This window comes from Lepeophtheirus salmonis, chromosome 13 (genome assembly GCF_016086655.4).
Source record: "Lepeophtheirus salmonis chromosome 13, UVic_Lsal_1.4, whole genome shotgun sequence".
In the NCBI taxonomy this organism is placed as follows: domain Eukaryota; kingdom Metazoa; phylum Arthropoda; class Copepoda; order Siphonostomatoida; family Caligidae; genus Lepeophtheirus; species Lepeophtheirus salmonis.
Genome location: NC_052143.2, coordinates 3,948,627 through 3,976,311, shown reverse-complemented (window position 1 = coordinate 3,976,311; position 27,685 = coordinate 3,948,627). Strand labels below are relative to the sequence as shown.

Genomic DNA, 27,685 nt, shown 5'->3' with positions numbered 1-27,685 from the left:
ATAACACTCGCATTTGCAGAGTCCAATATAATACCGAATGAATCAAATTGTATTGTCTGATAAGAAAATAAAATACTATTATATGATGTATTAATACAATTAGTTATATAAATTTGAATTTCCTCCTCAATTGACTCCTCTGTGACATCATCAAAATAGCAGTACAATTGTAAACAAAAGCAAAGAAATCTCTTATCGACACACCTTATATATAGTCGCATTGTATAACCCAGAGCCCTATAGACGTGACGCAACATAGTCACTCACTAGCGATAGCGAATAGGTAGTAGGGGAGACATTGATTTTATTTGTGTAGAAATTTGAAGTATAGAGGATTGCCATTTTTATAGACTAAGAGGACAGAGCTCTGTGCTAATAGTAAGTGTCAACTGTTACTTCATTATTTGAATAAAATGTTTGAATGAAGACAACTTGTCCCTCTATAGGTATTGACAGTTAATTATTTGAAACATATCTTTGCACTGATGATGGATTTTAATTTTTATTGGTTATATTTCATATGTTGCTATATAGTATAAACATTTAGATAGCAAAAATAATTTTGAATCTTCATTTTATTAATCCGTCGTCACAAATAAGGATATTAATAATGTAACATAAATAATTATTTATCATTTGATTTACTTGTAAATAAATGTTTTGATCGCCTAATATGTGGGCTCAGGATATCATTTTCAGAATGCAATAGAACATATTCACTGACATCATAAATTGCATTATACTTGGTGAAAACGTCATCATGGGGGCTAAAAGTTGATATGTTTACTGGATAAATGGACAATTTTCTAATAAATCTTGATGAAACTTCGTCAAATGACTTTATAAATCAAAAATTAATTGAACATCTCTGTTTAATACTACTTAAGACAAATAATAAACACTAATAAGTGATATTTGAATTAAATCAAAGTAGCATGTACTAAAAATCCTTAAAAATGACTGGATTTGTCGAGGAAGAGAAAAGTAGGATAATTGGAGAAAAATATCTTATTTTTTCCATTGCGATCATTTTAATCAACAATATAGAAATAAGATTGTATAACGATGTAGTAAGATATTTTGAATGGATATTAGGTTAGGATATATATATAATAAAATGAGGTATTAGAGGGATAAAATTTTGATGGACAGTAAGATTAAAGCCCTTTTATTTGGTGGACTCATTTTGTCATCCAATAGCTCACTTGTTGCCTTACTATTTACGAGAAAAGGTTTTTCATTAATGTAAAACTTGGTAGTTTAGGTATATATAGTACTATAAACCTATTTAATTATATGCTTTTAGGCCCCCAAATGGCATACATCAACAATACTGACGTCACGCGAAAATACTCGATATATTTTTTTTATGGTTACGCATTCTCTTTATTATATAGATCCAAAAATTAACATTTATCATAGAAAAACCTATTCTGGTCCAATGTGATTAGAACCAAGATACTTAAAGGAACAAGATTAGCCAGCAATGATTTTCGGTTCTCACTAAATATTTACAAACATAACGGATGCCGTCATTGGGATCCCGAAATACAGAAATGTAACAATATAGAATAATTGGTTAGCCTAAATATAGCATTAATAAATCAAGAATCAATGAATTGAAAAAAATTGAATTGCTACATTTTTTTTACTTCATATGTATTAAATTTACCCAAATTAATGTGCCCAACGACGTCACTTTAAAGAGAAATTGAGAGAGCAATTAAGTATTTCTTAATCTGCAATGCTTCCCGTCCGATTTACTTGTTGCCCAAGGTTAATTAACTTTCTTCTTATAACATTGCTCTGGTCTTCCCTAGAGCATTTGCATGCATTCTATCTTGCGCAATAAAATGGTAAAAAACGCATAAAATGACGTAGAAGAAGAACAAAGATCCACTGATGACGTCAAGTGTTCCTAAAATAACGGCCAGGGCAATTGATTAATAATAATTATTATATATAATTATTATTCATTAATTCTAAAAAAGAAAGAAGAGATTGGAGTCGTAAATATGACGAAGCAGAAGGCGATGAAGTCGAACGCATCAAGTTCTTCTTGGAGTGGGAAAGAGAAAGGCGATATTGACTTGCAAGACTTGTCCGCCCTTTCTTTCCCTGATTTTGGGTTGTCCGTGCTGGATGGACAATCTCAGAAGGTTCTTCCTCGCTACTCAGCAAGTAAATTCAACTCATGAGCTTCAATCAGCACCATCACCTCTTTTGACTTTGTTTTTGCAGTACTCAAGCGACAAAATGAGGACGCCATTGGTTTAGAGGATTTGGACGCATTGCAGTTGGAACTTGAAGCACTCCTTACACGAGTTTTTCTTCGGAAACTTTCGCTCAAGGATGAATTGAAAATCTTATCTAACTTGGAAAAGTACAAGGGGCAGCCCCAGCAGCAGCCCCACAAACGAGTAGGTTGCAGTTCAGTCTTTTAAATAAATACGCTGAATGTGAGCGTATAATTATTCATCCTTACGTCTATATAAGTAGACGTAATTCGTAAGGGAAGCCAATTTCCCGAATTCTACAAAACAGTGACTTTAGTAATGGAGCTTAAAAAGTATCATTAATCCCCAAAAGTAATATATTTTACATTAATCCTCTAAAAAGCTCAGTATTATTGGCTTTGATACAATTTGAGTATGTTTTTACTGTCGTATACAACCATTTTTCCATTCTATATTGACTGATATATTAGGAATTCATTCATCTTCTGACCCATCAACTAACAAAGCAGAAATTCGACATTGTAATTCAAAGCATAAATTAAAAGCTAGTCGTTGAAACAAAATATTTAATACCCATTATCTTTCCATAAAATTATTGATGTAACTGTGATGTTTTATTTAAATTGATATTCCGATGAATTTCCCTTTGAACTAATATGATTTGTACACTATTTTACTACCCTTGTAGTTTGTCCTATTGAATTTTATTTAAAATTTGGTTAAATTTAAAATTATTTTTGGTATTTGGATTTTATATATTTTATATTACATATAAACTAATAAGTCATGTACCATCTGTATCGTTTCAGGGTCTACCTTCACCGGAAAAACGTTCACTGTCCAACGGATTTGATATTAAACCACCAAAAAAGATTAAGTCTATATCTTCTGCTGGAGGTGGAAAACCTTCAGATTTGAACAAGTCATTGGGTACATCCAAAGTGGCAAAAAACTCGGATTTTTTCGATCCCTTACAAAATGAACAAATTCGACCCCTTTCAGATAATTCTAAACCACCACAAACACCCAAGAATGAGACACCCAGTCGTTTTTGGGCCTTTGTGGAACCCTATTGTGCCCCTATAACTAGTGATGATATCAAACTACTGGAAGATCTGATAAAGACGCATGATGATATATCTGACTATTACAGAATACCCCTCTTGGGGAACATTATGCATCCCGATGGGCAGGGGAAGATCTAGAAAATGAAAGATTGAAGGGTTCTGGTGAAGAAGAAATTGGAGAAAAGGGCTCTTGTCTCCCTAAAATTGAGGATTTATCTAAAGATGTGCCTACTTTTTATGATCTGACTCAAAGATTAGTGGCTGGATTGATGGAGGAGAATGTAATGACGCCTATTGAAGATAGTATGGACGGTAGAAATGGCTGTGATGAAAAAGATGGAGGAACAGTTTCTTACATTAAGTCAGAAAGTAATACACAGTCGATTAGTGCTACAAACCCCAATAGTTTGGAAGCTAGAGTCAGAAAGGAATTAGAGGAACAAGGCATTCTTGATAAATCCTCTAGTAGAAAAAGCAAAAACAATGATGGGCCAGATGAAGTTCTTGAGGAGCTACAAAGATGTCAGAATGAGTTAAAAGCAGTGAGTGCCCATAATATTAAACAGTTGAAACGTTTGCTACATGCTGCAAAAAAAAGAAATGGTCAAACAAGAGTTGAGGAAAAAGCTATCGGAAATGGACAATGAAGTAATGGAAGCTTACAAAAAGATTTCAATAGCACGATCAAAGAAAAAACCTCCGTCTAAAAAAGAGAGAGACTTTGCTTGGAAAGCTCTTAAAGAACGTGAAGTAGTCTTAGAAAAACTGGAATCCATTTAAATATGAGGATATATGTGATAGAGATATAGTGTGATTTGATTCATTCTTGGTGCTCCTAAGTTATTCATAGCTGTAATTCAAAATTAGTCTTTAATTGCAAAAAAATTTATTTTTCCATTTGTTAAATTATGTATTATAGTTTACTAAATTCATAGATTTCCGTGCAATTTTATAAGTAATCATAAACGTGCATATATAATAGTCGTGTAATATATTATCATCACCGAAAATTTGTAGATAATATTTGCTTTAATTCTTGAATTTGACTGTTAAACTCCGAATATATTTACCAAAAACACGATCTGAATAACATTATTTATAATATATGTACTCCAAATTCAAAAATACATACATTCTAAAATAAAATATGGCTCAATTAATTTAGAATAGAACATGACTTTAAAGTCCTCATTCTGTCCAGTTATTTTTTTTTGAATTGACTCCATCTTCTTTTAAAGGGGAATTATTTACTTCTTTAGGTTCTTCCGCGGTTGTTTTGAATCCAGTTAACCAGTAAGAATTGCACTCTCCCTACAATATGAATTGATTAATTAATTATTCCCTTATAAAGAAAATATTTTTACATAAATCTTTGATGCGTTTTTTTCAAACAAAAAAGTACTATTGGCATTTTTCATTTCAATCAAGGTTTTTATTTTTTGACTTGCATGGATTTTGTTCTCCTCTGAATCATGACAATATACTTTCACTTCTTTGATTCCCGGTCCCAGCATGATGTACTTTAAGATTCCGTTCATATTTATTATCCCAGTTGTTATTTGTCCAGAATGAATTCCTAGCTTTAGAAAACTAGATCCTCCAAAAACTTGCTTATTTGTTCTTAGAAGGTTCTGAGTAATAGCAGTCATTAAAAGGAGTGAAAACTTGGCTATTTTAGTTGCTAAATAGGCTGAAATTTAATTATAGGATATAATGTAAACAAAGTTTCTACAATATTATTCACCTTCAAAGTCAGTTATATCCATATATTTTGTTTTATCAGTTCCAATTGAAAGTAATATTGTATCATTTATAAACTCATTGATTTCAATGTCATGATTTTTTACTTCCCTTTCAATGAATCTGAGTAACTTATTAAGTGAGGGTATCATCTATGAGCACAAAGATAACAAAAATATACAAAATTAATTTCAAAAAGTTGTAAATTTACTTACATCTTCCATGGATTCAATATTTTGATAGTGATTTATAACATTGATCATGAGGAAGGAGATGCATGAAAAATTAACACTTGTATTCTGAAAAAATAAAGAAATATTATTTAAAAATAAAAAAGTAAAAAAAGACTCAAGAAATATGTATCGGAGCTAAACAGTCCATAGCAATAAGGATGATTGTTAGATACCTACCTCTTCTTCCTTAATTTTTCTGAGAATATGGGCAGGAAGTCTCTTAAAAATGGTCTTTTTTCAACTTTATTTTCTCTTTAACTATCTTTTTGACGTGAGATTCCGATGAAATCGTTACGTGCTATGTAAGTATTAAATACATAACTAAAATTGAAGAATATTAATAATAAATTAACATTCTTACTTTTAATGCCTGTGTTGAGTTTCTTGTCAGCATTACAATCAAGAAGGAGATTGATATAAGTAAACATAACAAAAGTATTCCAATGATTTGAGACCTTCGTGAATTTGAAAACTCCTCGGATGAGATTTCTCTATGAAATAAGAATATTTAAAAATGCTACATAATGTATATTTTACTTGATTCTTTGAAAAAAATGTCGGTAATATTAATTGGATGAATAAATCAGACACTTGTTTTCTTGTTGTGGTGTTTTGATATTTCATCAGACGAAATTTATGTTTTCGAGTTTTGAAACTAAATCAGAGGGGGGAAGGGGTTAATTAATAATTACTTTATACTAATACATCTATGTATATGTATGTAAATACATACATATGGGCATTCTATGGTCGTTAGGAAGAGGAGATCCTCAGATGCCTCTCTCAGATTTTAAATAACCACCAAAAGGCCTCCTCCCTCCCCAAGATTATATAACTTTTATGTAATAAAAGAATGAATGGTCCCTCCTATTTAAAAATCCTAACTACGCCTCCGGGTCATTTTTTGAACAATTTTTATAACGAAACGGGACTGTCTCAAATTTGGTATTTCGTATACTAGACAATAGTCCTTCTCAGAAAAAAATGTTGGATCTGTAACTTAATCCAACTTTGAGCTCTTAAACATGAAGGAATTAACACTTTGATGCATTAAAAAAAAAGATGAGTATCCAGAAAAAAACTTAGGAGTACCATCCATTACGATGTGAATATGTTTACAAAGTCATGAACAAGTTATGTTACATAAAAGCAACGGCAACTATATGGCCATACCCAGTTTAATTTGTTTGGATCATTCAGGTATGTGCTTAAAAAACTAGATTAGTTTTTTTAAACCTTTTAAGAAGTGCATGTATAATAACATCAAACATTTAAGGTTTTATGGTCAATTGCTTTTCAAAGTCTTATGTTTTTTTCTGAAGATAATCTTAGATTAAATGACTCAATAAGTGGATCGACTGTCTCTGTGTTGTTATAAATTCTGAAAAAAATTCACGTTCTAAATCTTCAATTAATGCAAAGGATCTTTTAATAGGAATTATTTTGTGGGTATAAAAGTTCCATATAAAACAGTATTTTTCAAATCATGATTATTTATTTTATATTAAAGCTACAGGGTACCAAAAATTTAATTTTTTAAGTAAGAAAGGTATAATGATTAATTTTGAGTACAAACACGACCAGAACACGGTATTTTAAATCCTTGGTGCACATATGTTGCTTGCTGTTAATTGTTAAACAGATTTATTACTCACTAGGAAGTATCATCACTTCATCAATACCAATTTACACTACTTCTAACATACCCTCTTTATGTCACCCCAATGTTCCAAATGAAAAATTAAATACACCAAATAGATAGTAAGTGTAATTTGAAACAAAACAGCGAATATACTAATTTAAAACAATTAAGAAATTATTGTATTTTAATAATTATTCCATCATGGAAATTATTACAAAGGAAACTCGGATTTTTTGTAGGAGGGTACCCATAAATTATTGACGGGTCCTTGCCCCACCAGCCCATTATAGATACATGCCTGATACTTTTTGATTTCGATAATAATCCGATAATATATAAGTCCATTAGATTTTTGAAAATATAGTCCATAGATTTCTTGTAATCCATGGATAATAGAGCAATCTTAAGGTGGAGACAAATCTCACTGCAGTTTTGTGGGGATTTGCTCCCACCTTTTAGTTATTACTATTTTTAACGATTTTTTAAAATAAAATTATTAAAAATCGCAAAAAACTGCGACAAGTGCTTAATACGGTTACAAATTATAATGAACTAATTAATATTATGTTGGGTAAAGTAACTTTTACTCTATAAAATATGTTCTGCCAGTATGTAAAACCAAACCAAAAATTAAAATGGTAATCCTTAGAATTTGAAGAATGTTTGGGAGGAGAACATCTAAGGTGCCATGACATTCAATTAGATCAGCTGCAAGCAGCCGTAAGAGGAAGTATATAAACACAAATCCTACTCAGTATATATATATATAGAAAGGATATATAGGTTTAAATTAATCCGATATCGATTCTCAATTCGGATCTATCGTCCATTTTACGCTCACTCCATGGCAGGATTAATCCTCTGCTTCTCGAGTTATCGATAAAAAAAAACCTTAATTTTTTTTTATTTAGGGTGCACAGTATGGGTGGAAGACTGCGGAAGGACTTTGTAACTAAGGTTACCCAATTAGTAAATGCAGATTGTTCCAGAGACAAGTACCGCTATGCTGCAACCTTTGGAATCCCGATAGTGAGTGAAGACTGGCGGCGACGTGCCTTGGAACGCTGAGTGAAGACTGGATTTAATGCCTTTAATCCTGAATTACTTGAGGAGCGCAAGTTTAAACACGTCAATGGGCTAAAATCTACTTTTATGGTGTTCCTGAGAATGGGGAAAAAGAAAGAATGATTCGTGAGTTAGAGCGTAACGGGGGTGTTGAATTTAAGGACTATAAAACAGAGCCCTGTTACCCAAATTAGTGGTTGATGAAACAGGTGTGACGGGAAGACCTCCTGATGTAAGGTATGAAGCCTATGAAGTAAAAGTGAGCTCCCGAGCAAATTCTTATTGTTTCTCTCCGTATTTCATGTGCACAAGCACTAGTTATTACTTAAAATTTAGATGTCCCCTTCTCAAAAATTGAAAAATAATGATAATAGCTTTATATTATAAAAAATCATGTTCAAGTTACAACTAAAAAAGTATCTCCCACGTTCTAGAATATATTATATACACCTGTGGGTGATGAAAAAAATATGATAGTGGGCAACTTGAAAAGGTTTTCTCTATTTTCTTAAGTTTTTATTATTAATATTTTATTTTGGAAGAGAGAGAGCTAAAAAACAATAAGTATAAAGTAATGACTAAAGCTTTTAACCAATCACTTATGTTAATAACCATGTTAATTTTTTGTTAGTAATAATAGTTCCTTCTAAGTATAAAAATTACATTGTAGTTAAATTGTATTTTATGTGTTAACAATAAAAGTTAGCTGGCAATTTTGAGAAAAATGCTACATTAGTACACATATAATCACCCACAGGAGAGTCAAAAGTTCTAAACCTTAAGGGGAGGGCCAAATTGCACTGCTGAAGAGCTTGAGTCGAATGGTCACAGAGGGCAACATACCGCCCTAACACAATATATTACAAAAATCGATGATCATTTTAATTTAAGTATTTAAGGGAAATAAATTTTATATCTTATTTCATGAGTTCAATGTTTGATGCCTTTTCTAAATATATATTACGGTCCCAGGCTACATATTTATAATATTTAATTCCCCTTTTATTTAAAAAAATGATTTTTCTCAATTTTAACTTTGAATCTTTGAATCTTGTTACTTTTTTTCGTAGACATAAAATTTGGCGACCATAATATTCAGTGCCGAGAGGGAGTACCGCCCCACTTCGCCTACTGTATAAGATTTTTATCAACCTAAAAATATTACTTTTGACATAAGAAGGATATATCATTAAAATGATTGGAGGGGTTGATTATTATCCTTGTTGGATAAATATGTAACACGTATTTATGGATATTGACTCAAACCAAAATTTTATAAGATAATTAGATAGTTTAATATTTTAGTCAGTATTTCAAAATTGGAGTGGGGATGCAAAACTTATCAATCAGAAAATGATTTAAAAAAACAAAAAACAGGCATAGATGATAATTGCCTCTCCTTATTTTCTAAAGAGTTGATGTCGACCTACAAATCAGGGCGTCAGAGGGTAGGGGGCCTAGACCCCTTTATTTAATGATATGAAAGTAATTATCAGTGGTTGATATTAGGTTATAAATGTATTTTTTGAGCTGGCTTCCCTCTATCTCTCTCTCTCTACAAAGAAAAATACAATGAACTACCTAAAGAAGTAAGTTTTCATTAAATTCATTTTCATAAGAGTCATTAAAGCTCCAAGTCAAGTTTCAACTCAATATACACTGGTATCAGATCAAATCATTAATCCTATTATATATAACTCTATAGAGATATATAAAATATGAGTTATTCCATATACGTCATGCCAAATGATAATATCTATTTCTCGAATAACTTACAAATGTTCAATTTCTCAAATATTCAATATTTTACTCCATTACTAATTTAATCATGAATATAATTAGTTCCATTTTGATTATGAGTAGGATTTATCCAAAAAAATTTAAAAGCTAATTTTTAATCCGAGTTTAATATTAAAAAAAAACTTACAAGATGTTTTTTTCAATATAATCTTGTACAGATCTTAGATCATCTATATATTTTCTTTCTGCCACGAAGAAATCATAGGCTTCCTTATCCTTAAATGCTGTTTTTGGATTCTGCAGAGTTTCATTTACACTATAAAAAATAATATGTATACTGAAAAACATTCACACGAAAATCTCTGAAGTATTACCTCATAGATATAAACTTATAATAGTCTGAGCTCCGAATTTTTTGTAGTAATTCTCTATATTCTGGAACAAAATTAATCGTTTGTGCTAAATATTCCTGTGATAAAGTTCGGTGTTTCAAAAGAGTAATAAGGTCATCGTCTTGAAAATCGGAATTATGATAATACTGTAGAACAATTGCTCCACTCACTCCAGCACTATTCACCGCTCTCAATGCATTTTTATAACTGATGAGAAATCTATGGATAAAATAAAAAATATATATTTTATTATACCAAAATTGTTGACACTTACTCTTTTCAATCTAACCTTTCATTAATTTTTATTATCTTTGATTATTATGTAGATATTATATTGTTCTTTTACGTCAAAATATGGTTATGAATCTTATATAGGTACTGGGTGGTCTATTGAAATCTAAACACTTACTAATTCAATAATTAATGAAGTTTGAGTGATTGAAACTAATTCATATTCCGATTTATAAAAACATAGGCAATTAGTTACAAAATAAGACAAACTTGAGCTCTGTAGCTTGCGTACAAGTCGAGAAAATGAACCTTGAAAGTGATCGACAAATTTCCATTCGCACACTCCTGGACACCAAGAGTCTCCAAGACATCCGTCTACGCCGTCACGAAGTGCGAAACATCGGAGAGGAAGAATAGCTCTGTCAAAAAGGCCAAAATGGGCCTGTATTTGTTATAGAAAACAATCCAGGCTAATCACCTCAAGTCCATGAGGGCCCATGCATGAGATCTCGGAGTTTCACTCAAGACTGTCCAGAAATCTATAAAAAAGTGGGTAAAAATAGCCTTGTTAAGGTAGAAAAGCCACTTTTGACACCAGCAATGAAATAAATCCATCTCTTCCGTTGCAAGACCCTTTTTAATGAGTCTTTTGAACTCTTTTTTGACACTTGTGGCCCCCTACAGCTTTGATGCCAACCTCCCTCAACATGCAACCAAAAGGCCTACTGTATCCATTATCCAAACACTGAGGCCTTCAAAAATACTGTCAGCCAGTAATGGGGCGCCATGATAGAGGACTACATCCACAGCAGCTGCTAGAACTTCCGCCAGGAAACCATCATTGCCGCCAAGGGTGGCTACATTAATGATTAAGAGAGCTCAGATACACATCTATTTATAGTATTAATTTAATTAAAATTCGATTGTTAATTAATAAATGATATCTTGTTGAATTTTAAAATTCAAAGTGTCCACATTTTAATTGATCACTCGATATACTCTAAAAATTTGAATTAAAAAAAGCCAAACCAGGGGCGTCTGTAAAAGAGGGGGCTGGACGAAATGTAGCTGGAGGTTTGTACTAAAAAAATTAGTCAGGAGAACATTTTTTTACGGCAAATATAAATGTAATTTTTAATTTTTTTTATTTCTTTTCTAAAAAAGGTCATTCGACCAAATTATGCATCAAAGGAAAAAATTGATTTTTGAATTTTTTTTCGAAATGGACCCCTCATGGACTTGAGGGGATGCACCTGGGCTGCTTTCTTTAACTCATCTGTGTCCAGTTTGGTCTTTTTGACTGAACCCTTCTTCCACTCCAACGTTTCAGACTTGCTGACGGCGTAGACGGTGGTCCTGGAGTCACCCAACTGCTTGGAATTATGCAAATGGAAATTTGTCGACCACGTTCAAATGTAATTTTCTCGACTTGTGTGTTTGTTAAAGAGCTCAAGTTTTTTTGTAACTAATTGTTTATGCTTTAATATATCGAAATACGAATTAATTAAAATCATTCCATCTTCATTAGTTATTGAATGGACCACTCGGTATATGGATTTGTTGGAATGATTACACTTCTAAATAGTCTGGAGGGTACATTTAAAAATAAGCGATAGGGGTGGGGATAACCCCATAATGCCCCCTCGTAGTTACAAAACTGACTTTAATGCTCAAAATACTCATTCGTGAGCATAACCGTCCCATTCCTTTATTAATAAACTACAATTTTTGATTTTGACAGTGTTGAATTTTTACTACAATCTCATTGAATTTATAATTAAAATACTCAATAATTAATTTACAAAATTAACTAATAGATGAATTATACTTTAAAGTGAAAAAATTATGTTTTTACCTCCAGTAGCTAGTTCCGTCCATGCTTTTTATTCGTTTTGATAAAGTATTCAAAAGTAATCCTGTTATGTAATTATAATATTCCAATATTTTCTCAGTCGAAAGGGATTTATCATCAAGAATCAATTGCCTAGAGTAAAAAATAACTTAGTTGATAAGCTGGGTGTTTGTTTAATGAATCCTTGTGTACCTAAAGTCGTCCAATCTTATCTGAAACCTCAACTTTGATTGGAACATTTTATCTTCAGGAAGATCTTCCCAGGAACTGAGGGTACCCAATGTGTCATCAGTTTGCGAAAATACCTCCGTTATATTTATTCTAAATGAGGAGCATAATTATTAAATATATAAACAATTTTTTAGTTAACTCTCAAAAAATTGACTGAGAGATATAGTTTTATAGAGTTAAAAGTTGCATATGTCCCTATTTCCTCATGACCCAAGTTCATAGTTGAAAGATAACTTGCTTGGGTACTTTATAATTATATAATACAACAAGCTTAATAATTCTCAATACTCAAATATGCAGTTGATGTACATACATCAATCAAAGTAAAAAAATTTAAACAAATGCAGCACTCTATTAATTTCCATGAATAATATACGAGGATCGTTTGAAAAGTCCGTTCAAAGTCCGAGAGATGACACACATGGCGTGTATCGAGGTTATGTTGAGTTAGTAGCATCTTTTGAAAGAACAGATAACAACTTTTATCTAGACCGGTATATTTCTTTCTGTTTGCCATTCGTTCGAATCGAGGAAGTGGAGTTATTTTCAAAAAATGGACGAATAAGAATGTCGTGTGTCGATTAAATATTAATTTATGAAAGACAAAACGCTTTAGGAGAATAAAAGGAGCTTCATAAACATTATGGGGACTCTGCAATTGATCTAATTATTTAAATTTGTTTGAAAACAAAGAAATATTCTGATAGTTATATTATTATATGGATCTATGTACAAGTACAAATTATGGTTTACTTCATTAATGTCTATTCCATCTATATTTCGTTAACAATTTTTTATGCATAATTAGCCAATCAATCAAATTTTTTTTTCTTACTTTAGAAAAATATGTATTCAATCGAGTTTTTCTTGGTTATTGGGTTACTATTTATTTATTTCAACAAATATAAAATTAGTAAGCCAATGAATGTGATAGCATAGCAAATCAACAATCGGAATATTTAGTAGACCTCTTTTATTAATATTGTAATAAATCAATTATAATAAATTATGTTATTGCAGACCTTTTTTGTTATTAAATTTTGCTAACTAACTTAACCTTCATCATGCAGCACTTCACTCATCTAATTCTCCAGATACAAATTTTTAGTCAAAATAAATTATATATAAAATATCCAAGACCTAAATAAGACGGATATTATGAGTATTTTACTGAAGTCATTAATAATTTTTTTTCACATATACAAAGTTAAGGTGGTCTAAAATTAAAAAAAAAAAAAAACTTTCTACTACCATCCAACCCCCCTAATTTTGTTTCCTTTTATCAAGTGTACAATGTGGCATATAAACGGATTTTCATTGGTTTTTGTTGAAAATACACTAATTCAAGTTCATTCGTAAGGTCTTGGGGCTATTCATCGTACTAAATGGAGGACGAGGCTGGTATATAGGGTCGTTCAGGTAAATCTGGACCATCTTTAAATACATTTTGAACAATATGAAAAGCATTTAACTCCATTATTTCCATTTTAAAATGAGAGGCTGAGTGTGAGGTTTAAATTAGGTATGCAACTTTTAATTAAAAAAAAAATATTTACGATAGAGGAGAACTGGAAGAACACAATCATGGAATTGCTTTGCGCAGGATACAGCCCAGCGTACATCAAGAAGATGCTCAGGTATCCAAAGATCACAGTCTACGATGTAACAAACCACTGGTAGGAGGAGGGGCCATATAAGGAAAAAGCCCACAAGTCCCAGAGTATAAAAAACAACAACAAAAAACAAAACAAAAAACGCACTACCATATTCCTTGTAGGCCTGAAACGTTCCTAAAAGTCATCTCCTCGGACTTAAACTAACTCTCTTGCCCGTTTATTTAAAAGATATGCATCTCCAAGGTTCCATTTTGCATTAATCCCAACATTTATGTGGGTGTACTAGCAAGTAGTCAACATTATCATAATATTTTTTCCAATTTAAATGCAATTTCATGACATCACGCCTCTTAAAAGGAAGATCGAAGCAATCGAAGGAAGATACTTCTAAATGGATCATCCATCTCAAGATTTGTTCGAATTCTAATTTCGAATTCCACAACAGACAACGGGAGGAGAATTCATCCGAGGAAAACTACCAGAATTCATAAGGGAGTAGAGTGAAGTCCTTCCTTGGGAATGAGATACCAGTATCGAAACAATGGAGTGGTCCATTCACTATGAGTAGAGAGTTTTAATATTTCAACGCGAGATCACTTAAAAAAAGACGAAAATGGGAAAAAAATCTTTGCATTATGAATAATTTATAAAGATCTAAAGAAGACTGCTTTTTTTTTCATCATTTTTCAGTCTAAAAATGGAAATATATCGAGTTCAGAACAAGATACAGAATCAATAATAACACTCTTTAACCATAAAACACAAACCTTAGATAAGTTTTGTAAATCCTACTTTTAATTTGGGGATCGTTTTAAAAGTAAAAAATGACTCTGAACGATATTAGTCTCAAATTAGTATAATCCCAGATAATTCAGAATCTAGATGACTGACAAAAAAACTGAGATAAGTTTTGGATTCTTCACTCAAAGGTAAATTCATGTTTTGTTTTGAATTCTTTTGTAAAAAATGAATGGTTCCATGTATAATCAATATTTCAAAGTTTTAAAATTTCCCCCCCCCCATATTGATTTTTCCTTTCATTTTTTTTCAATAGTATAAAATGGCGGAGTACACCAAAAAACGTCTAAACTTTTTATCTGCAAAAAAAACCAAAAAAAAACAAGCTGATATTTTCAACATACATTGTGGATATTGGTACCTACATAATAAGAATAAATTTAAGAACTGAACGATAATTAAATTCGAAATAAGAAAATAAGTTTCTTTTTAATCAAAAATATTATATAATGCACAGAAGTGGTTTGAAATGGTAAATTGTTTTTTGTGCTTGTACGTATTGGTTTGTTTAATTTTCGTAAATTTAAAATTAAATCTCCAATTAAATCATTTACTTACTCTTTTCCATAATTACCCAATATCGATTGAACAAAATAAATTGAGAGAAGTCTTTCATCCTGTATTTTTGTAATTAAATCAACTAAATTTGTAGCTGAATTAATCTAGAGAAAAAAAATTGATTATATACCTTTCTGCATAACTCTTATCATATAGAAATATCTTCTGCCTCTTACAAAGTAAGGGTAAGATCTGTAGGTTGACCCTAATGATTACCTTATCTTTTGTCTTGATAATAGAAGTTCTGAAGAGGATAAGGTTATGATATTCAAATCCACTTTGAATCAAAAGTGCTAAAGTTGGTATAAGAGGCAAAGCAATGAGAATCCAGGAGGGAATGTTCAATTTATGAGCATTTACCAAGGAACTTCTAATTGAACTAATATTCTTGATAGACTTTCTAGAGCTCTAGAAAAAAAAAAATATTATAAAACTACTTAAAAAACACACACAATTAAAAAAAAACAACTAAATCATTTTAAAAGTTTCAAAGGAGCATCAATAAAAATAAAATTAAGTAATATTGGGATCCTCATTGCAGAAAATTATATAAATGAAACAAGATTAGATTTACATCCCAGCATTGCGTTCCCACATCAAAATGTATTTTTACATGCTAAAAAACAAAATAAAATTAATATTTTCTTAATATATCATTAAGACATTGGAGCATGAAATAACTAAGACAAAAAAAGAAAAGAAGATACACAAACAACTTTCCTATTCACGTTTCTGATAAATACCGGGTGGTCTATTGAAATCTGAACGCTTACTAATTCCATAATGAATGAAGATTGAGTGATTGAAATTAATTCATCTTTCGACTGATTATAGTTTTGCAACATTTACTAATTAGCTACAAGATAAAAACTCTCTAGTCGAGAAAATGCCACTTGTGCGTAATCGACAAATTTCCATTTTCATATTCCCAGCAATTGGGTAAGACTACCCTTTACACCGTCAGCAAGTCCGAAACGTTCCAGAGAAAGAAAAGCTTTGTCAAAAAGGCCAAACTGGACACAGATGAGTTAAAGAAAACAGTCCAGGCCAATTTCCATGATTTCCCATGTAAGAGATCTCCGGGTTTCATACTAGACTGTCCAGAGAGCTATCAAAAAATTACGTGGAAAGTATCTTGTGAGGGTGGAGAGGCCATTTTTGACACCAGAAATAAAGAAACCATCTTCTCCATTGCAAGACTCTTTTTAATGAGTCTTTTGACACTTTTGACCTCCCTACAGCCCTGATCCCAACTCCCTTGACTACACCTTTTGAATGCATGTCGAGGGGAAGGCGTCAGTGTCAGTCATAAAAATACCGATGCCTTCAAAGCCACTGTCAGCGAACCCTAGGACGCCAAAATATAGGACTACATCCGTAGTAGGTACCAGACCTTCCGCCACCACCGGCTGGAATCTATCATTGCATATAAGGACGGCTACATTAATGATGAAGAGATTTCAGACACACATCTATTTAAAGTAGTACTTTTGTTGAAATTATATTGTTTTTTAACAATTTTACATATTGTTGAAGTTTTAATTTAATTTCAAATTGTTCATATTTTAATGGACCACTCGGTAAGACTCAATAAATAACTAATACTAATGGATAAATTTGTATTCATTTGGTATTTGACGAATAAAAGTTCAAAGAAAGGAAGATATGCGGAAAACGATACAAAAAAATTGCCCAAGACGGAATATTGATAATTTTTGAACAATATCCAACCACGGGTAATTTTCTTCCTAGGTCAATTGTATCTTGGGCAATTGACCTATTTGCGTGGAAACTACATATCACTTTATGAATTTGGAGAATGGTGATTTAATATTTACCGGCTCACTATTTACGGATGAATTCCCCGAATTTTTATTACATGCAAGATATTGTCCCGCTTTTAATAGACCCTCCATTTTTTAAAGGGTATTTAGTTACTATAAGCTAATAGATCTTCAATGCTTGACATGTTGTTTGATACTAAGAATCAGTTTTATTTTTTTATCTTTAGAGTATTTCTAATCAAGAAGGATTTTAATAATTTTTCACGTGCATAAAAAGTAGTTTATGTTTGTTGTTGACTTGCATGTACCGAATTGTATACACTCAATGATACTATAAGAAGCTTATTCTTTATAATTTTAAGTAGGGTTTAAGAAAATTTTTCATGTTTTATATTTAAAAAATAATATTCAAAAAAATTTCAAATCTTCCAATAATGTTATGTTAGATTTATTAAGGAAACAAATATTGTAGTTCATAAAGTATAAGTACTCTAGGCGTTTTTTACATCTAAAAATCCTTAATAAAAAAAACCCACTATTTGTTTAGGTAAAAAAATTATTAGTTAATCTAAAAATGAAAAATTTAAAAATTATACACGCAATCAAAAATAATGGAACAAAGAGACTGACAGAATAATTGTTGTAAATGTAAGTTTCTAATGTCCATTAGAATAAGAATAATTTTTTAAAGTGCTTTCACAAGGTTGATTCACGGATTCGTGCTGTAATCATGGTTTTTTTATTGGAGGATTTGGCTGGAGAAATTAAAACATTACTTACATGATCGTTTGAATTATATTTCTCTTTTATTCCATAACTATTCCATTGATAGTTAAATAGAAAAAAAAAAGCCTTTAATTGGTCAAAAAGGGAAGAAAAAATAAGGGTACGTTTCGATGCATGTATACAATATTCCTTGATTAACAAACCAAGCAAAAAATAAAAGCATAAAATTTCAATATAACTCAAAATTAATCAATTAATTCCTTTCAGTCTTTCATTTTTTTTTCATAACTCTAATAATTATTTGAACTATTGATTTTTTCTTTAGGTTGAAATAAATGATCGAGATTCAAAACTAACTCATTGACGAGAAATAATGAGACGGAAAATTTACAATCGATTTTAATTTTTTCATCAAATTAAAAAAAAATTAAAAAAATACTATCTACTTTTGGGAAACTCAAAATAAAATTTCAAATCTATCCATTACTGTTTTTTGAGCTCCTGTTTATGATTAATTTGATCAAAACCCGTATTCAAGGCTCACAAGTTTTTAATTGTATCTTGTAAAATGATGCACTAATTATATTTGGTGCAAAATCATATAACAATTGGAAGTTATTAAGCTGTGCTACTAAATTTTAATTTTTTTTTGTTCTATGTTATAAAAAATATGTTTGACCTCGACCTCGGATATGTGTAACATCTTATCCTCTGATTTTGTTAAAAAATTTATCAGAAAAAGATAAAACCAATATCCTGTTGTAGAAAAAAATATTATAGTAAAGGTCTATAGGCTTGTGAGATATGGTTTCGTTAAACCATTGGATTTGGATAAAAAATAAATTATAACAATAACCATTTATGTGAATACTCGTATTATTTTATTACTCGTAGATTGGTTTAAAATCACCAGATTTGGTTAATTTTATAAGCATTGTCTCTACAAATAATCAAATGTGAAATTGTTTAATATAATTTTATATATATAACATATTAGGAGATATGAAAAATTTAATTTGTGTTTATATATGAACAAATTAAATTTTTTCATATCACCTAATATATTTGTTTTTGAGACGCCAATCACTTTTTATTTAAAACTCAACCCCCTATCTAGTCTCCTTGACCTCCAAAATCAATTTTTGTTGTTTGGATTTAAAATAGCAAACCCTATTATATAGATAAAGATTATTTATATGAACAAATTTTGCCTTTCATATAGAAATACATAGGTATAGCTAATAAAATATTACGAAACAATATCATAATACAGTATCGAATAAAATACTATGTAGGATTTAAATATTATGAAATATATAGTATATATGTAATTAATTTTAAAAATTGTGGAGAAATAATATGGCAATGATAGTCTGGGAGAACTTAAGACATAAATAGCAGTTGGTATGATTGACTTATTTGCCTAACTAACATATGTTTTAGGACCTTTTTTGTTATGTGTCTTTTGGAAGGAAGGTTGCGTGATAAAATAAAGGTTATCGACGTGCTAAAGAGAAAAATTGTCATGGTAAAAAAGTAACGAGAAAGACTGCACGTGTGGTATCTCATCCGCGCCGGTGTCAGTGTCAAGAAGGCTGAAGAGACCGTTGACATCTCCATCTGGACTACTTACAACATTAAAAAGTAAATTACAGCCCCAAACAGCCAAGAGTAACCAAAACTTCTGCAACAACAACGTAGTTGGGCTCTGCCCTGCCTTTATTTGACCTTCTCCAGTCCTAAACTTTACACTTTAAGGCGTCTTGAAGAAGACCGTCTGTCGCACTTCTTATGCTAATTTGGATTCGCTCTGAGCTGCCATTATGACGGCATAGTACATCAAGGACACAACCTTCATGGTAAAGAGCTGGAAATCTTTTCGCCGGCGTGTCTAGGCTGTCATTGCTTGTGAAGGAGAACATATCAAATAAAAAATATAGCTAAATGTAGTATTTAAACATATAACTATTTGGTAATGAGTTATCCTTTCTTGATTTTATAAAAATGACTTTGTTTTGGGTCCACATTTTGTATATTTTGGAATAACTTATATTTTATATGGGTGTCCCCATTAAAAAGGACTGAAGCTAGATAAAGAAAGAGAGGCACACAAAAAACCCACGTTTAAATTCTAATTTCATCTCTTTCCTATTATATATCTCTCTTTAATATCATCTATTGTGAGATAAAAACATGGAAATAACATCTGAGTCCCTCATAAATATAGGTGCTAAGTGATATAATGAGGGCTTTTAAACATTTTATAAGTTAATGTAATGTTATATGGTTACATCAAGTAAACATAATTTAAAAAAAAAACAAAAAAAACAAACATAATGTACTCAATTTGAGTTTGTAATAGAGATTTTTTTTTTCTGGATGTAAAAACAATCAGACACAACCTGGACAAAAAAAAACGCTCAATTATTTTTACTAGTGTTATGATTTGTCCGTAGGATTCCATGATGTTTTGTAATTGTTAGCGACCATTAGACTTCTTTCCTCATTTCAACACCAGAGATTCATAAAATAGCTCTTGAACTTTTGAGCATTTCTAACTGAATTTGAAAAGTCTTATATTAAAATATTATTTAACCTGACAGTCAAATAAGGGATTTTTGGACCCCTGTAGCAAGTCATTTTTAAAAAATAGGTTGCTCCGAAAATGAGCAAAATCCCCTTAAATGAGAGACTCATCCAAACTATGAAATTGTTTCTATAGGACAATGTTTAATATTTCATTTCCGTAATTTCATTTTCAGTCTTTTATTCATAAAAATATTGAGGTGGTAGATTTGACAATTTTTTCTCTTAACTGATCAAGTAAGTAAATAATCTTAATATATTTTATTTTTTCTACAGTTTCTCTAATTTTAAGTATTGAAAAAATACTTTAAAAAAGCTATGTTGGCTCAGCTTGAAGAACAATGAAAATGACTCGCAGCAAAATGAACACATTGATAAATTGTGCAAAATCTGTTGTGATAGAAAATTTTGAAGGAACAATGGAACTTATTTTATGTTAGTTCCTCAGACTTACAAATATTTTTATTATCTAATTAGCAAAAAAATATATATATTTATAAAAAACTGCTAACTAATGAATTAACTTACACCTCATAATTCATGGCCTACTTATAAAAAAAGAATCCACAATTGAGCAAGTTCTTATTGTAATGGGACTTCAATACAGTAATATCTACTGGAGTAATTTACCCTCCCACTAACTGTCATTCCCTCGCACACACTCAAACAACTCCCACGTCTCAAAAACACACTATTGTTCGACACACTCTATATATTGTTTATGGCTTATGGAAAACCCAACTCCTCTTCAATCATATGGAAGTGATGCTTTTATTAATACATATGTGAGCATGTACATTAGGATGATGACAATTTTTCATTTATGTGAAACCACTCGCAAACGAAGAACTTTTATTTGCTTAAACGAAGAATATTGTTAATATTTTTTGAAATTAAAAAAACAAACAAAAACACAACTTATCCCTTCTCGTGCAGTAAAGGCTTGTATAAATCTGTAATTTTCAAATATATATTTAAATACGAGTGACGAGCTTTATTATTATAATTTCAATATACTTTATAACAAATAAATAAAAGTAAATGATGTTGACCAACAAAATCCACATTATTTAAGTTTATTTTTTCTTATGAACTTCAAATTTAAACATTTTGAACTTTGATGTATCTCCTCCATGAGACTTTTCTGCATTTTGGTTCTATCTGAAACGTCATTCATCAATTTTTCACATATTCAATGAGGTTTCAGGCTCTTTATTGCCTTGCAACATAGAGTGCTACAATGAGAGTCAGACAATTCTATAAAAGTTAAATAATTGTAATTTCGAGTCTAAAACTCATCACCTTCCAAAGAATTGGAGATGAAATTACATACTGTAACTAAGATATTACGAATATCTGGCAAAAGAAAAAAAAATAAATAAGGGCATAAGTTGGTTTGATTTGAGGCCAATGCGACGTTATTATATGATGACGATATACCTAGCACAATTCATATAAGTACTTGAAATCATATCGCCATCCAGAGTTTTTGCTCTCTTAAAATTATTTGTTTTGAATAAATGAGTAACTCAATTCAGGTTTGGTGGATGGCTCTTAATATTAAAATTCAAAAGGTATCAAGAATGCTTTGTTAACAGCCCCTATATTATGGCCTCTGAAAGGCTTTGCATATGATATTGTTTTGTATACACATTAGAATCTCATTTATGTTTCCTGCTGTTGTGCAGCAGATTATCATGCGAATATTTTTCAAGACATCCTAATCCTTGGCAAAAAACATTTTCACATTTTGAGATCCCAAGTTTGTTTCCAAAGGGACGTTTTTTAGAGTAACTAAATAATTTATTCTTCTCCTCCTAGTCTTTTACCATAAAAATCAATACAATAAGAATTTCCAATTTGTAATTTTTGTTAATTCTTGGCTTTCGTTTCCAGAAACCCGACTGACTTGGAGCGGGTACATTATATCCCTGTTCAAATATATTTGCGGGAACATCATTTGTCTTAGGGATCGAAATAGGGTTTCTGCACGTCAGTAAACTTGCTGTTGCGATTTCTGTTCTTCCTTTATTTGGTTTGTATTGTGGAGATGAAAACAGAGACAAATAAATTGATTGGGATTGAGGCAATTTAGTTATGAAAACTGAGCTTGGACTATTAGTCTTCCAAGCATTTACATTCTTTCTGTACGTTGGTGACATGGAATAATTGAAATAGTGAAGTATTTAATTTTTCAGATAGATTGTTTTTGTGGTTACGAGTGAGACCTATGAAAAAATTGAGTTTTTTTTTTCGTATTAGAGTTCTCGAGAGAAGGAAATCAAGTCTTTGTTTTTAACTAATGAATAGAAAATAAAAGTTGCCAATAATTTTGTGATCTTTGGCATCCCACCAAGAATTAAAATTCAATCAACCATTGGACAATTAAGGGCTCTTTTTGGCTTCGAACAGTAATTCTACAATAATTTTTTATACATATTTTATCGTTTCCACAAAAACAATTGTATTTTTAAGTACATATTTGACTAACTCATTAAAACGGTACAATGACTTCCATTTAAGGCTAACACTGTTTATTTAGTCTAGATAAAATGTTAAAGTAAAGTACTTTAGTTCATACAAACACCGTTATGGAAATTTTTTCATATGTTATGAAAAATGAATTTTAAAATCCCTCAGAGAGGGGGAGGGGGGGTATTTTTTTATATATTTAAAATAATGATAAATTTTCTGACATCTTAATACAATTTTTCCTCGAAGTTAAGGGGTTTCATTTACTAAATCCTAAAAAAATAAAATAAAAATAACTTTAATGTATATAAATGATATTCAAAATCTTGTCTGTTTTCCATCCCGTGCTATTACCAATCCTAGCTTTTCCTTTAAGTATATATGTATAATGTACATAGATATATCTATATTGGATACAAGCAAATTGTACAAACAAATCATTTGAAACCAAGAAATGAGAAGAAAACATTTTAAATAAAGGATTTACTGTACTTGGCATGAGGATAATGCAAGAACTGAATGTTCCATGGATGGTCAATGGTAAAATTATTGACTATTTTAATACAAATCACAAAAATATAAGTATTCTGTAGCACATTATAAAGCTTAAAGCCCACAGTTATACTACTTATAAATACTTAAAAACCATTTAATATTAATTGATCAAAATGACCAGATAGTATCAAATAATATTTGGTCATTAGGATAATCAATGTTGTAAATAAATAATGTACTTTAAGAGGAATCAATTGCAACTTGTAGAAAATGTGTACACTAGTTTATATCCCTACAGGCATCGCAACTTGTACACAAATACATTTGATCTCTCCCAAACTAATAAAATATGATTAAATTCTAACTCCAATGTATGTCTATTGTACATATTCCTATGTTATTTATACAAATAAATTAAAACTTATAGCTATTAAGTTCTTAATGAAACACAATATTCTTTAATTTTTTTTTTTTTGAAACTCTATGTTGAATAGTTATTATTTTATCGAAGAATATTTAAAAGTTCTTTTACGGGGTGGTCCATTGAAATTTGAAAACTTACTAATTCAATAATGAATGAAGTTTGAGTGGTTATATTTCGATATATTCAAGCATAAAAAATTAATTACAAAACTAAATAAACCTGAGCTCTTTAGCTTATGTACAAGTCAAGAAAATGACACATGAACGTGATCGAAAATTTCCATTCCCGCATTCCCATAGTTGGGCGTTTCCAGGACCACCGTTTACACCGTCAGCAAATCCAAAACGTTTGAGAGGAGTAAAGGCTTTGTAAAAAAGACCAAACTGGACCTGGAGGAGTTAAAGAAAACGGCCTAGGCCAATCCCCTCAAGTTTTTTGAAGGCCCATGTAAGATTTATCGGAGTTTAAAAATAGACTGGCATGAGAGTTAATAAAAAAAAGTGTAGAGAAAACCTTGTGAGGGTAAAGAGACCACTTTTTATACCAGCAATGAAAGAAACCCATCTCCTCCATTGCAAGAGTAATGTCTTTTGAACTATTTTTATTCACATTTTAGCCCTCCCTACAGGCCTGATGCCAACCTCCTTGACTAAACTTTTTCGGTGTATCTAGAGAGGAAGGCCTGCTGTGTTCTTTAACCAAAGACTGAGGACTTCAAAGCCACTGTCAGCCAGCACTGGAACGCCATGACAGAGGACTACGTGCCTGCCCTTCCGCCTCCTCCTGGAAGCCATCATCCCCACTAAGACCGGCTACATTAATGATTAAAAGAGCTCAGCCACACATCTATTTATAGTTTTAATTTTGTTGAAATTCTATTGTTTATTAATAAAATATATCTTGTTGAAGTTTAAAATTCAAGGTGTTCAGATTTTTAATGGACCACTCGGTATTAGGAATTTTATCCATATGGATTCTATTTGCACACACATAGATATTAGAATGCCTAAATAGTGATATAGTTCTCGAGGTTGGGTCTTGGTCTTGTGTTAGGTGCAGGGTCAGTTTTATGGGAGAATAGGGGCCTTTGCCTCAAGCCCTGCACTTGATGGGGGAGGGATGGGGATATATTTTATGAAAGAATATAAATGTACAAAGGTGAAAATCCAGTGTTGAACGGGCATGTAAAAAAACCCCACAAATCAACATGGTAACCCTAAGAATTTGAAGAATTCTTTTGGAGGAGAGAAAGAGCAATGCTCATGACGTTTCATTAGATCAGCTACAATCAGCTGTGATAAGAGAGGAAGGAGAAAAGGATATAAATAAGGACTTTTGCTAGACTTACTCCGATTTTAATCCCCAATTCTACTACTCTAAGTCTAACAAGGACTTACAATTTTAACTCCGCAACAAATCCTCAGGGTTACGCTCCGTTTTTTATGAGCACACACGAACATTCAATCAGGTTTTGAAAATAATTGAATATATTTGGAAAAAGATGTTCACTACTCAGGAATTAAATAATAATGACAACTGTTAAGGAAAATAAAATTCGTTCTTTAAACTACCAATTACAAATTAACAGGCTAACTAAAAAACACACTGGATTTACATGTATGATTTTAAATATACTACTAAAGGGTTAATCGGTGTTGCTCGGACCAAGGAGTGAGTGGAATATCTCACAAATAACGGGAAGTATTATTTCTTTTTAATAATGAGAACCCTTCGGTGCGGGCGAGCATTATAATCTTTGTATTATCATAAATTTAAAAAAACAAAAATTGCGTTGTAAACTTGAATAACGTACCAACATATATATACAAAAAAAATTATCTGGATGAGAATTCAATCTTTTATTTTTATCAAAAAATTAGCCAAATTGAAATTAGCGAAGAAAATTAAAAAAAAACTGTTTTGCATTAATATAGGAAAAAAAGTCGGTAATATAATTTATTGGCAGTGTAAAAAGAAACACAAACCTACCAAGATTTAAGAAATAATGTCGTCTAAAAGATAAAACTCTAAAACTGCTTCATTTTGCAAATATTACAAAAAATATGTATTAAAATGTGCAGGAAATTGAAAATACTAGGTAATGTTAAGATTTAAAATTTTACGTACAATATGCATTATTTTGTGGCATTTCTTCTTAAAAATTAAAAATTAATGTTTGATAAAAAAAATAAAAAATTATTCAGCTAAAAATCTATTTTTATATGTCAAATTTATATTCGAACAAAATTCTACAAATTTACGAATCCAATATTCGATTAGAAAATCAATTTTTAGCACCCGGAATAATAAAAACAAAAAACGAAACTGCAATTTTCACCGATTTTTTTAATTGCCTATAGTTTTTTTGTTTTTGAATAAATTTAGAAAACGTTTTTATTCGTATATTTGTTGTTTGAGACGCCAGCTACTTTTTGATTTATAACTCAACTCCACTCTAGTCTCCTAAAGCTCCAAAAAACAATTTTTCTACTCTAGGTATAGAACAAGCTTCCTTTATATAACACCTTCGATACCCCCGTCTTAACCTGTCCAGGTTCCAAAGAGGCACCCATATAAAGTTTCGAATCCTTAGGTCCAACTGTTTGGGCACTCATACAAATACACACACAAACTGTATTTTAAATTTATACAAATACATAAAGAAGAGAGTTTAAAAAAATAGAATAAAAATAAAATGGAACGAATTTCTAAAAAATGAAATAATTTATTAAAAAAGACATTTAGGCTTTTAATGACAATATCAACGGGACCTGGGGGACTGTCTTGGAGACATCCAAGATCAAGGAGGTTTTTTTACAGTCAAGAAGAGGATTAAGAAGGTGCTGGGTGCAATTGAAAAACATATCATGTGGTTATATTAAAATATAGGCCTTCTTTCTGGTAGATTTTTCGAAAAATAATCCATTTCCGAAATTGGCAGACTCCGTTCTTTTCATTTCAATGGTGTCAATTAAAGTTCACCACTGATCACTAAAAGCATTTTATGCGGAATCGAAATTATAGCAGACCCTGTAAGTATCGACACAATATTGGTGTACCTATTTTTTTGTTTGCTTATGTAGTTCTATATTAAAAGGCCCTTTTGGTTTTGAATAAAAGTTAAGTCTTACTCAGTGATATATTTTACAACATAAGTTGTAGTTAACCCTGTACTTTTTTCTGTTACTTTAATTATCTAAAAGAAAGTCAATAATTATGTCTTTATAAAATAATTTCATTAACAATTTAGCCATTAAAATAACATAAATTTGTCATTCCAATGTTCAATTTAAAATAGTTTTACTTTAATCCTGAATCTAAAAATTGATTAACGTCAATATTTAGTTTCATTTTAAATTTATTTAATCCTTGTGGAGAAATGGAACATCAATATCAAAATACTAATATATTTTTTCTTTTCAAATCATTGTTTTGAATATAAAAGAAAGGAATCTTGTACATCAAAAATAACTTCTAAATACGTTTCTTTATAGAGGATTTTTCCTCTATTTTCCTGTTGAATAGTTGACAAATTGTTTTTCTGTTTTTTATACACATTTTTTTCGTTAACGTTGGTTCGACCTTCTAAAAGATTAAATTTTTGATTGAAATTATTTTAATATATTTTTATAATACTAGGGTCTTTAAAAAGATGAATTTATCATTTATAATTATTTTCTTGTAAATAAAAAATAATAATTTCTCAAAATTGAAGTGTCCTAAATTCTAGTTTGAATTAAAATATAATTTGATCACTTCCCTTATATTTACATAAATATATTTTATAAGGTTTTAA

The 27,685-nt window shown here is 30.7% G+C and overlaps 2 protein-coding genes across 2 annotated transcripts; one reads left to right on the top strand and one right to left on the bottom strand.

Annotated features, from left to right (window-relative positions):
• Nucleotides 1–1,888: 1,888 nt before the first annotated feature.
• Ada3 (transcriptional adaptor 3) lies at nucleotides 1,889–4,450 on the top strand. Its single transcript, XM_040723413.2, is given in 5 exon segments — nucleotides 1,889–2,181; nucleotides 2,242–2,420; nucleotides 3,047–3,392; nucleotides 3,395–3,885; nucleotides 3,887–4,450. Coding segments are annotated over 5 exon segments (1,380 nt in total). The 5' UTR covers nucleotides 1,889–2,015; the 3' UTR covers nucleotides 4,085–4,450.
• Nucleotides 4,346–17,391, bottom strand: LOC121127861 (uncharacterized). The gene is made up of 13 exons (XM_040723414.2): nucleotides 17,241–17,391; nucleotides 15,619–15,810; nucleotides 15,403–15,506; nucleotides 12,392–12,520; nucleotides 12,203–12,331; nucleotides 10,099–10,335; nucleotides 9,912–10,040; nucleotides 5,639–5,768; nucleotides 5,455–5,575; nucleotides 5,260–5,343; nucleotides 5,049–5,196; nucleotides 4,669–4,994; nucleotides 4,346–4,615 (listed from the first exon to the last, which is right to left on the bottom strand). Exons 1-9 carry the CDS (start codon nucleotides 17,316–17,318, stop codon nucleotides 5,498–5,500), a joined length of 1,206 nt encoding a protein of 401 aa, XP_040579348.1. The 5' UTR covers nucleotides 17,319–17,391; the 3' UTR covers nucleotides 4,346–4,615; nucleotides 4,669–4,994; nucleotides 5,049–5,196; nucleotides 5,260–5,343; nucleotides 5,455–5,497.
• Nucleotides 17,392–27,685: the final 10,294 nt, after the last annotated feature.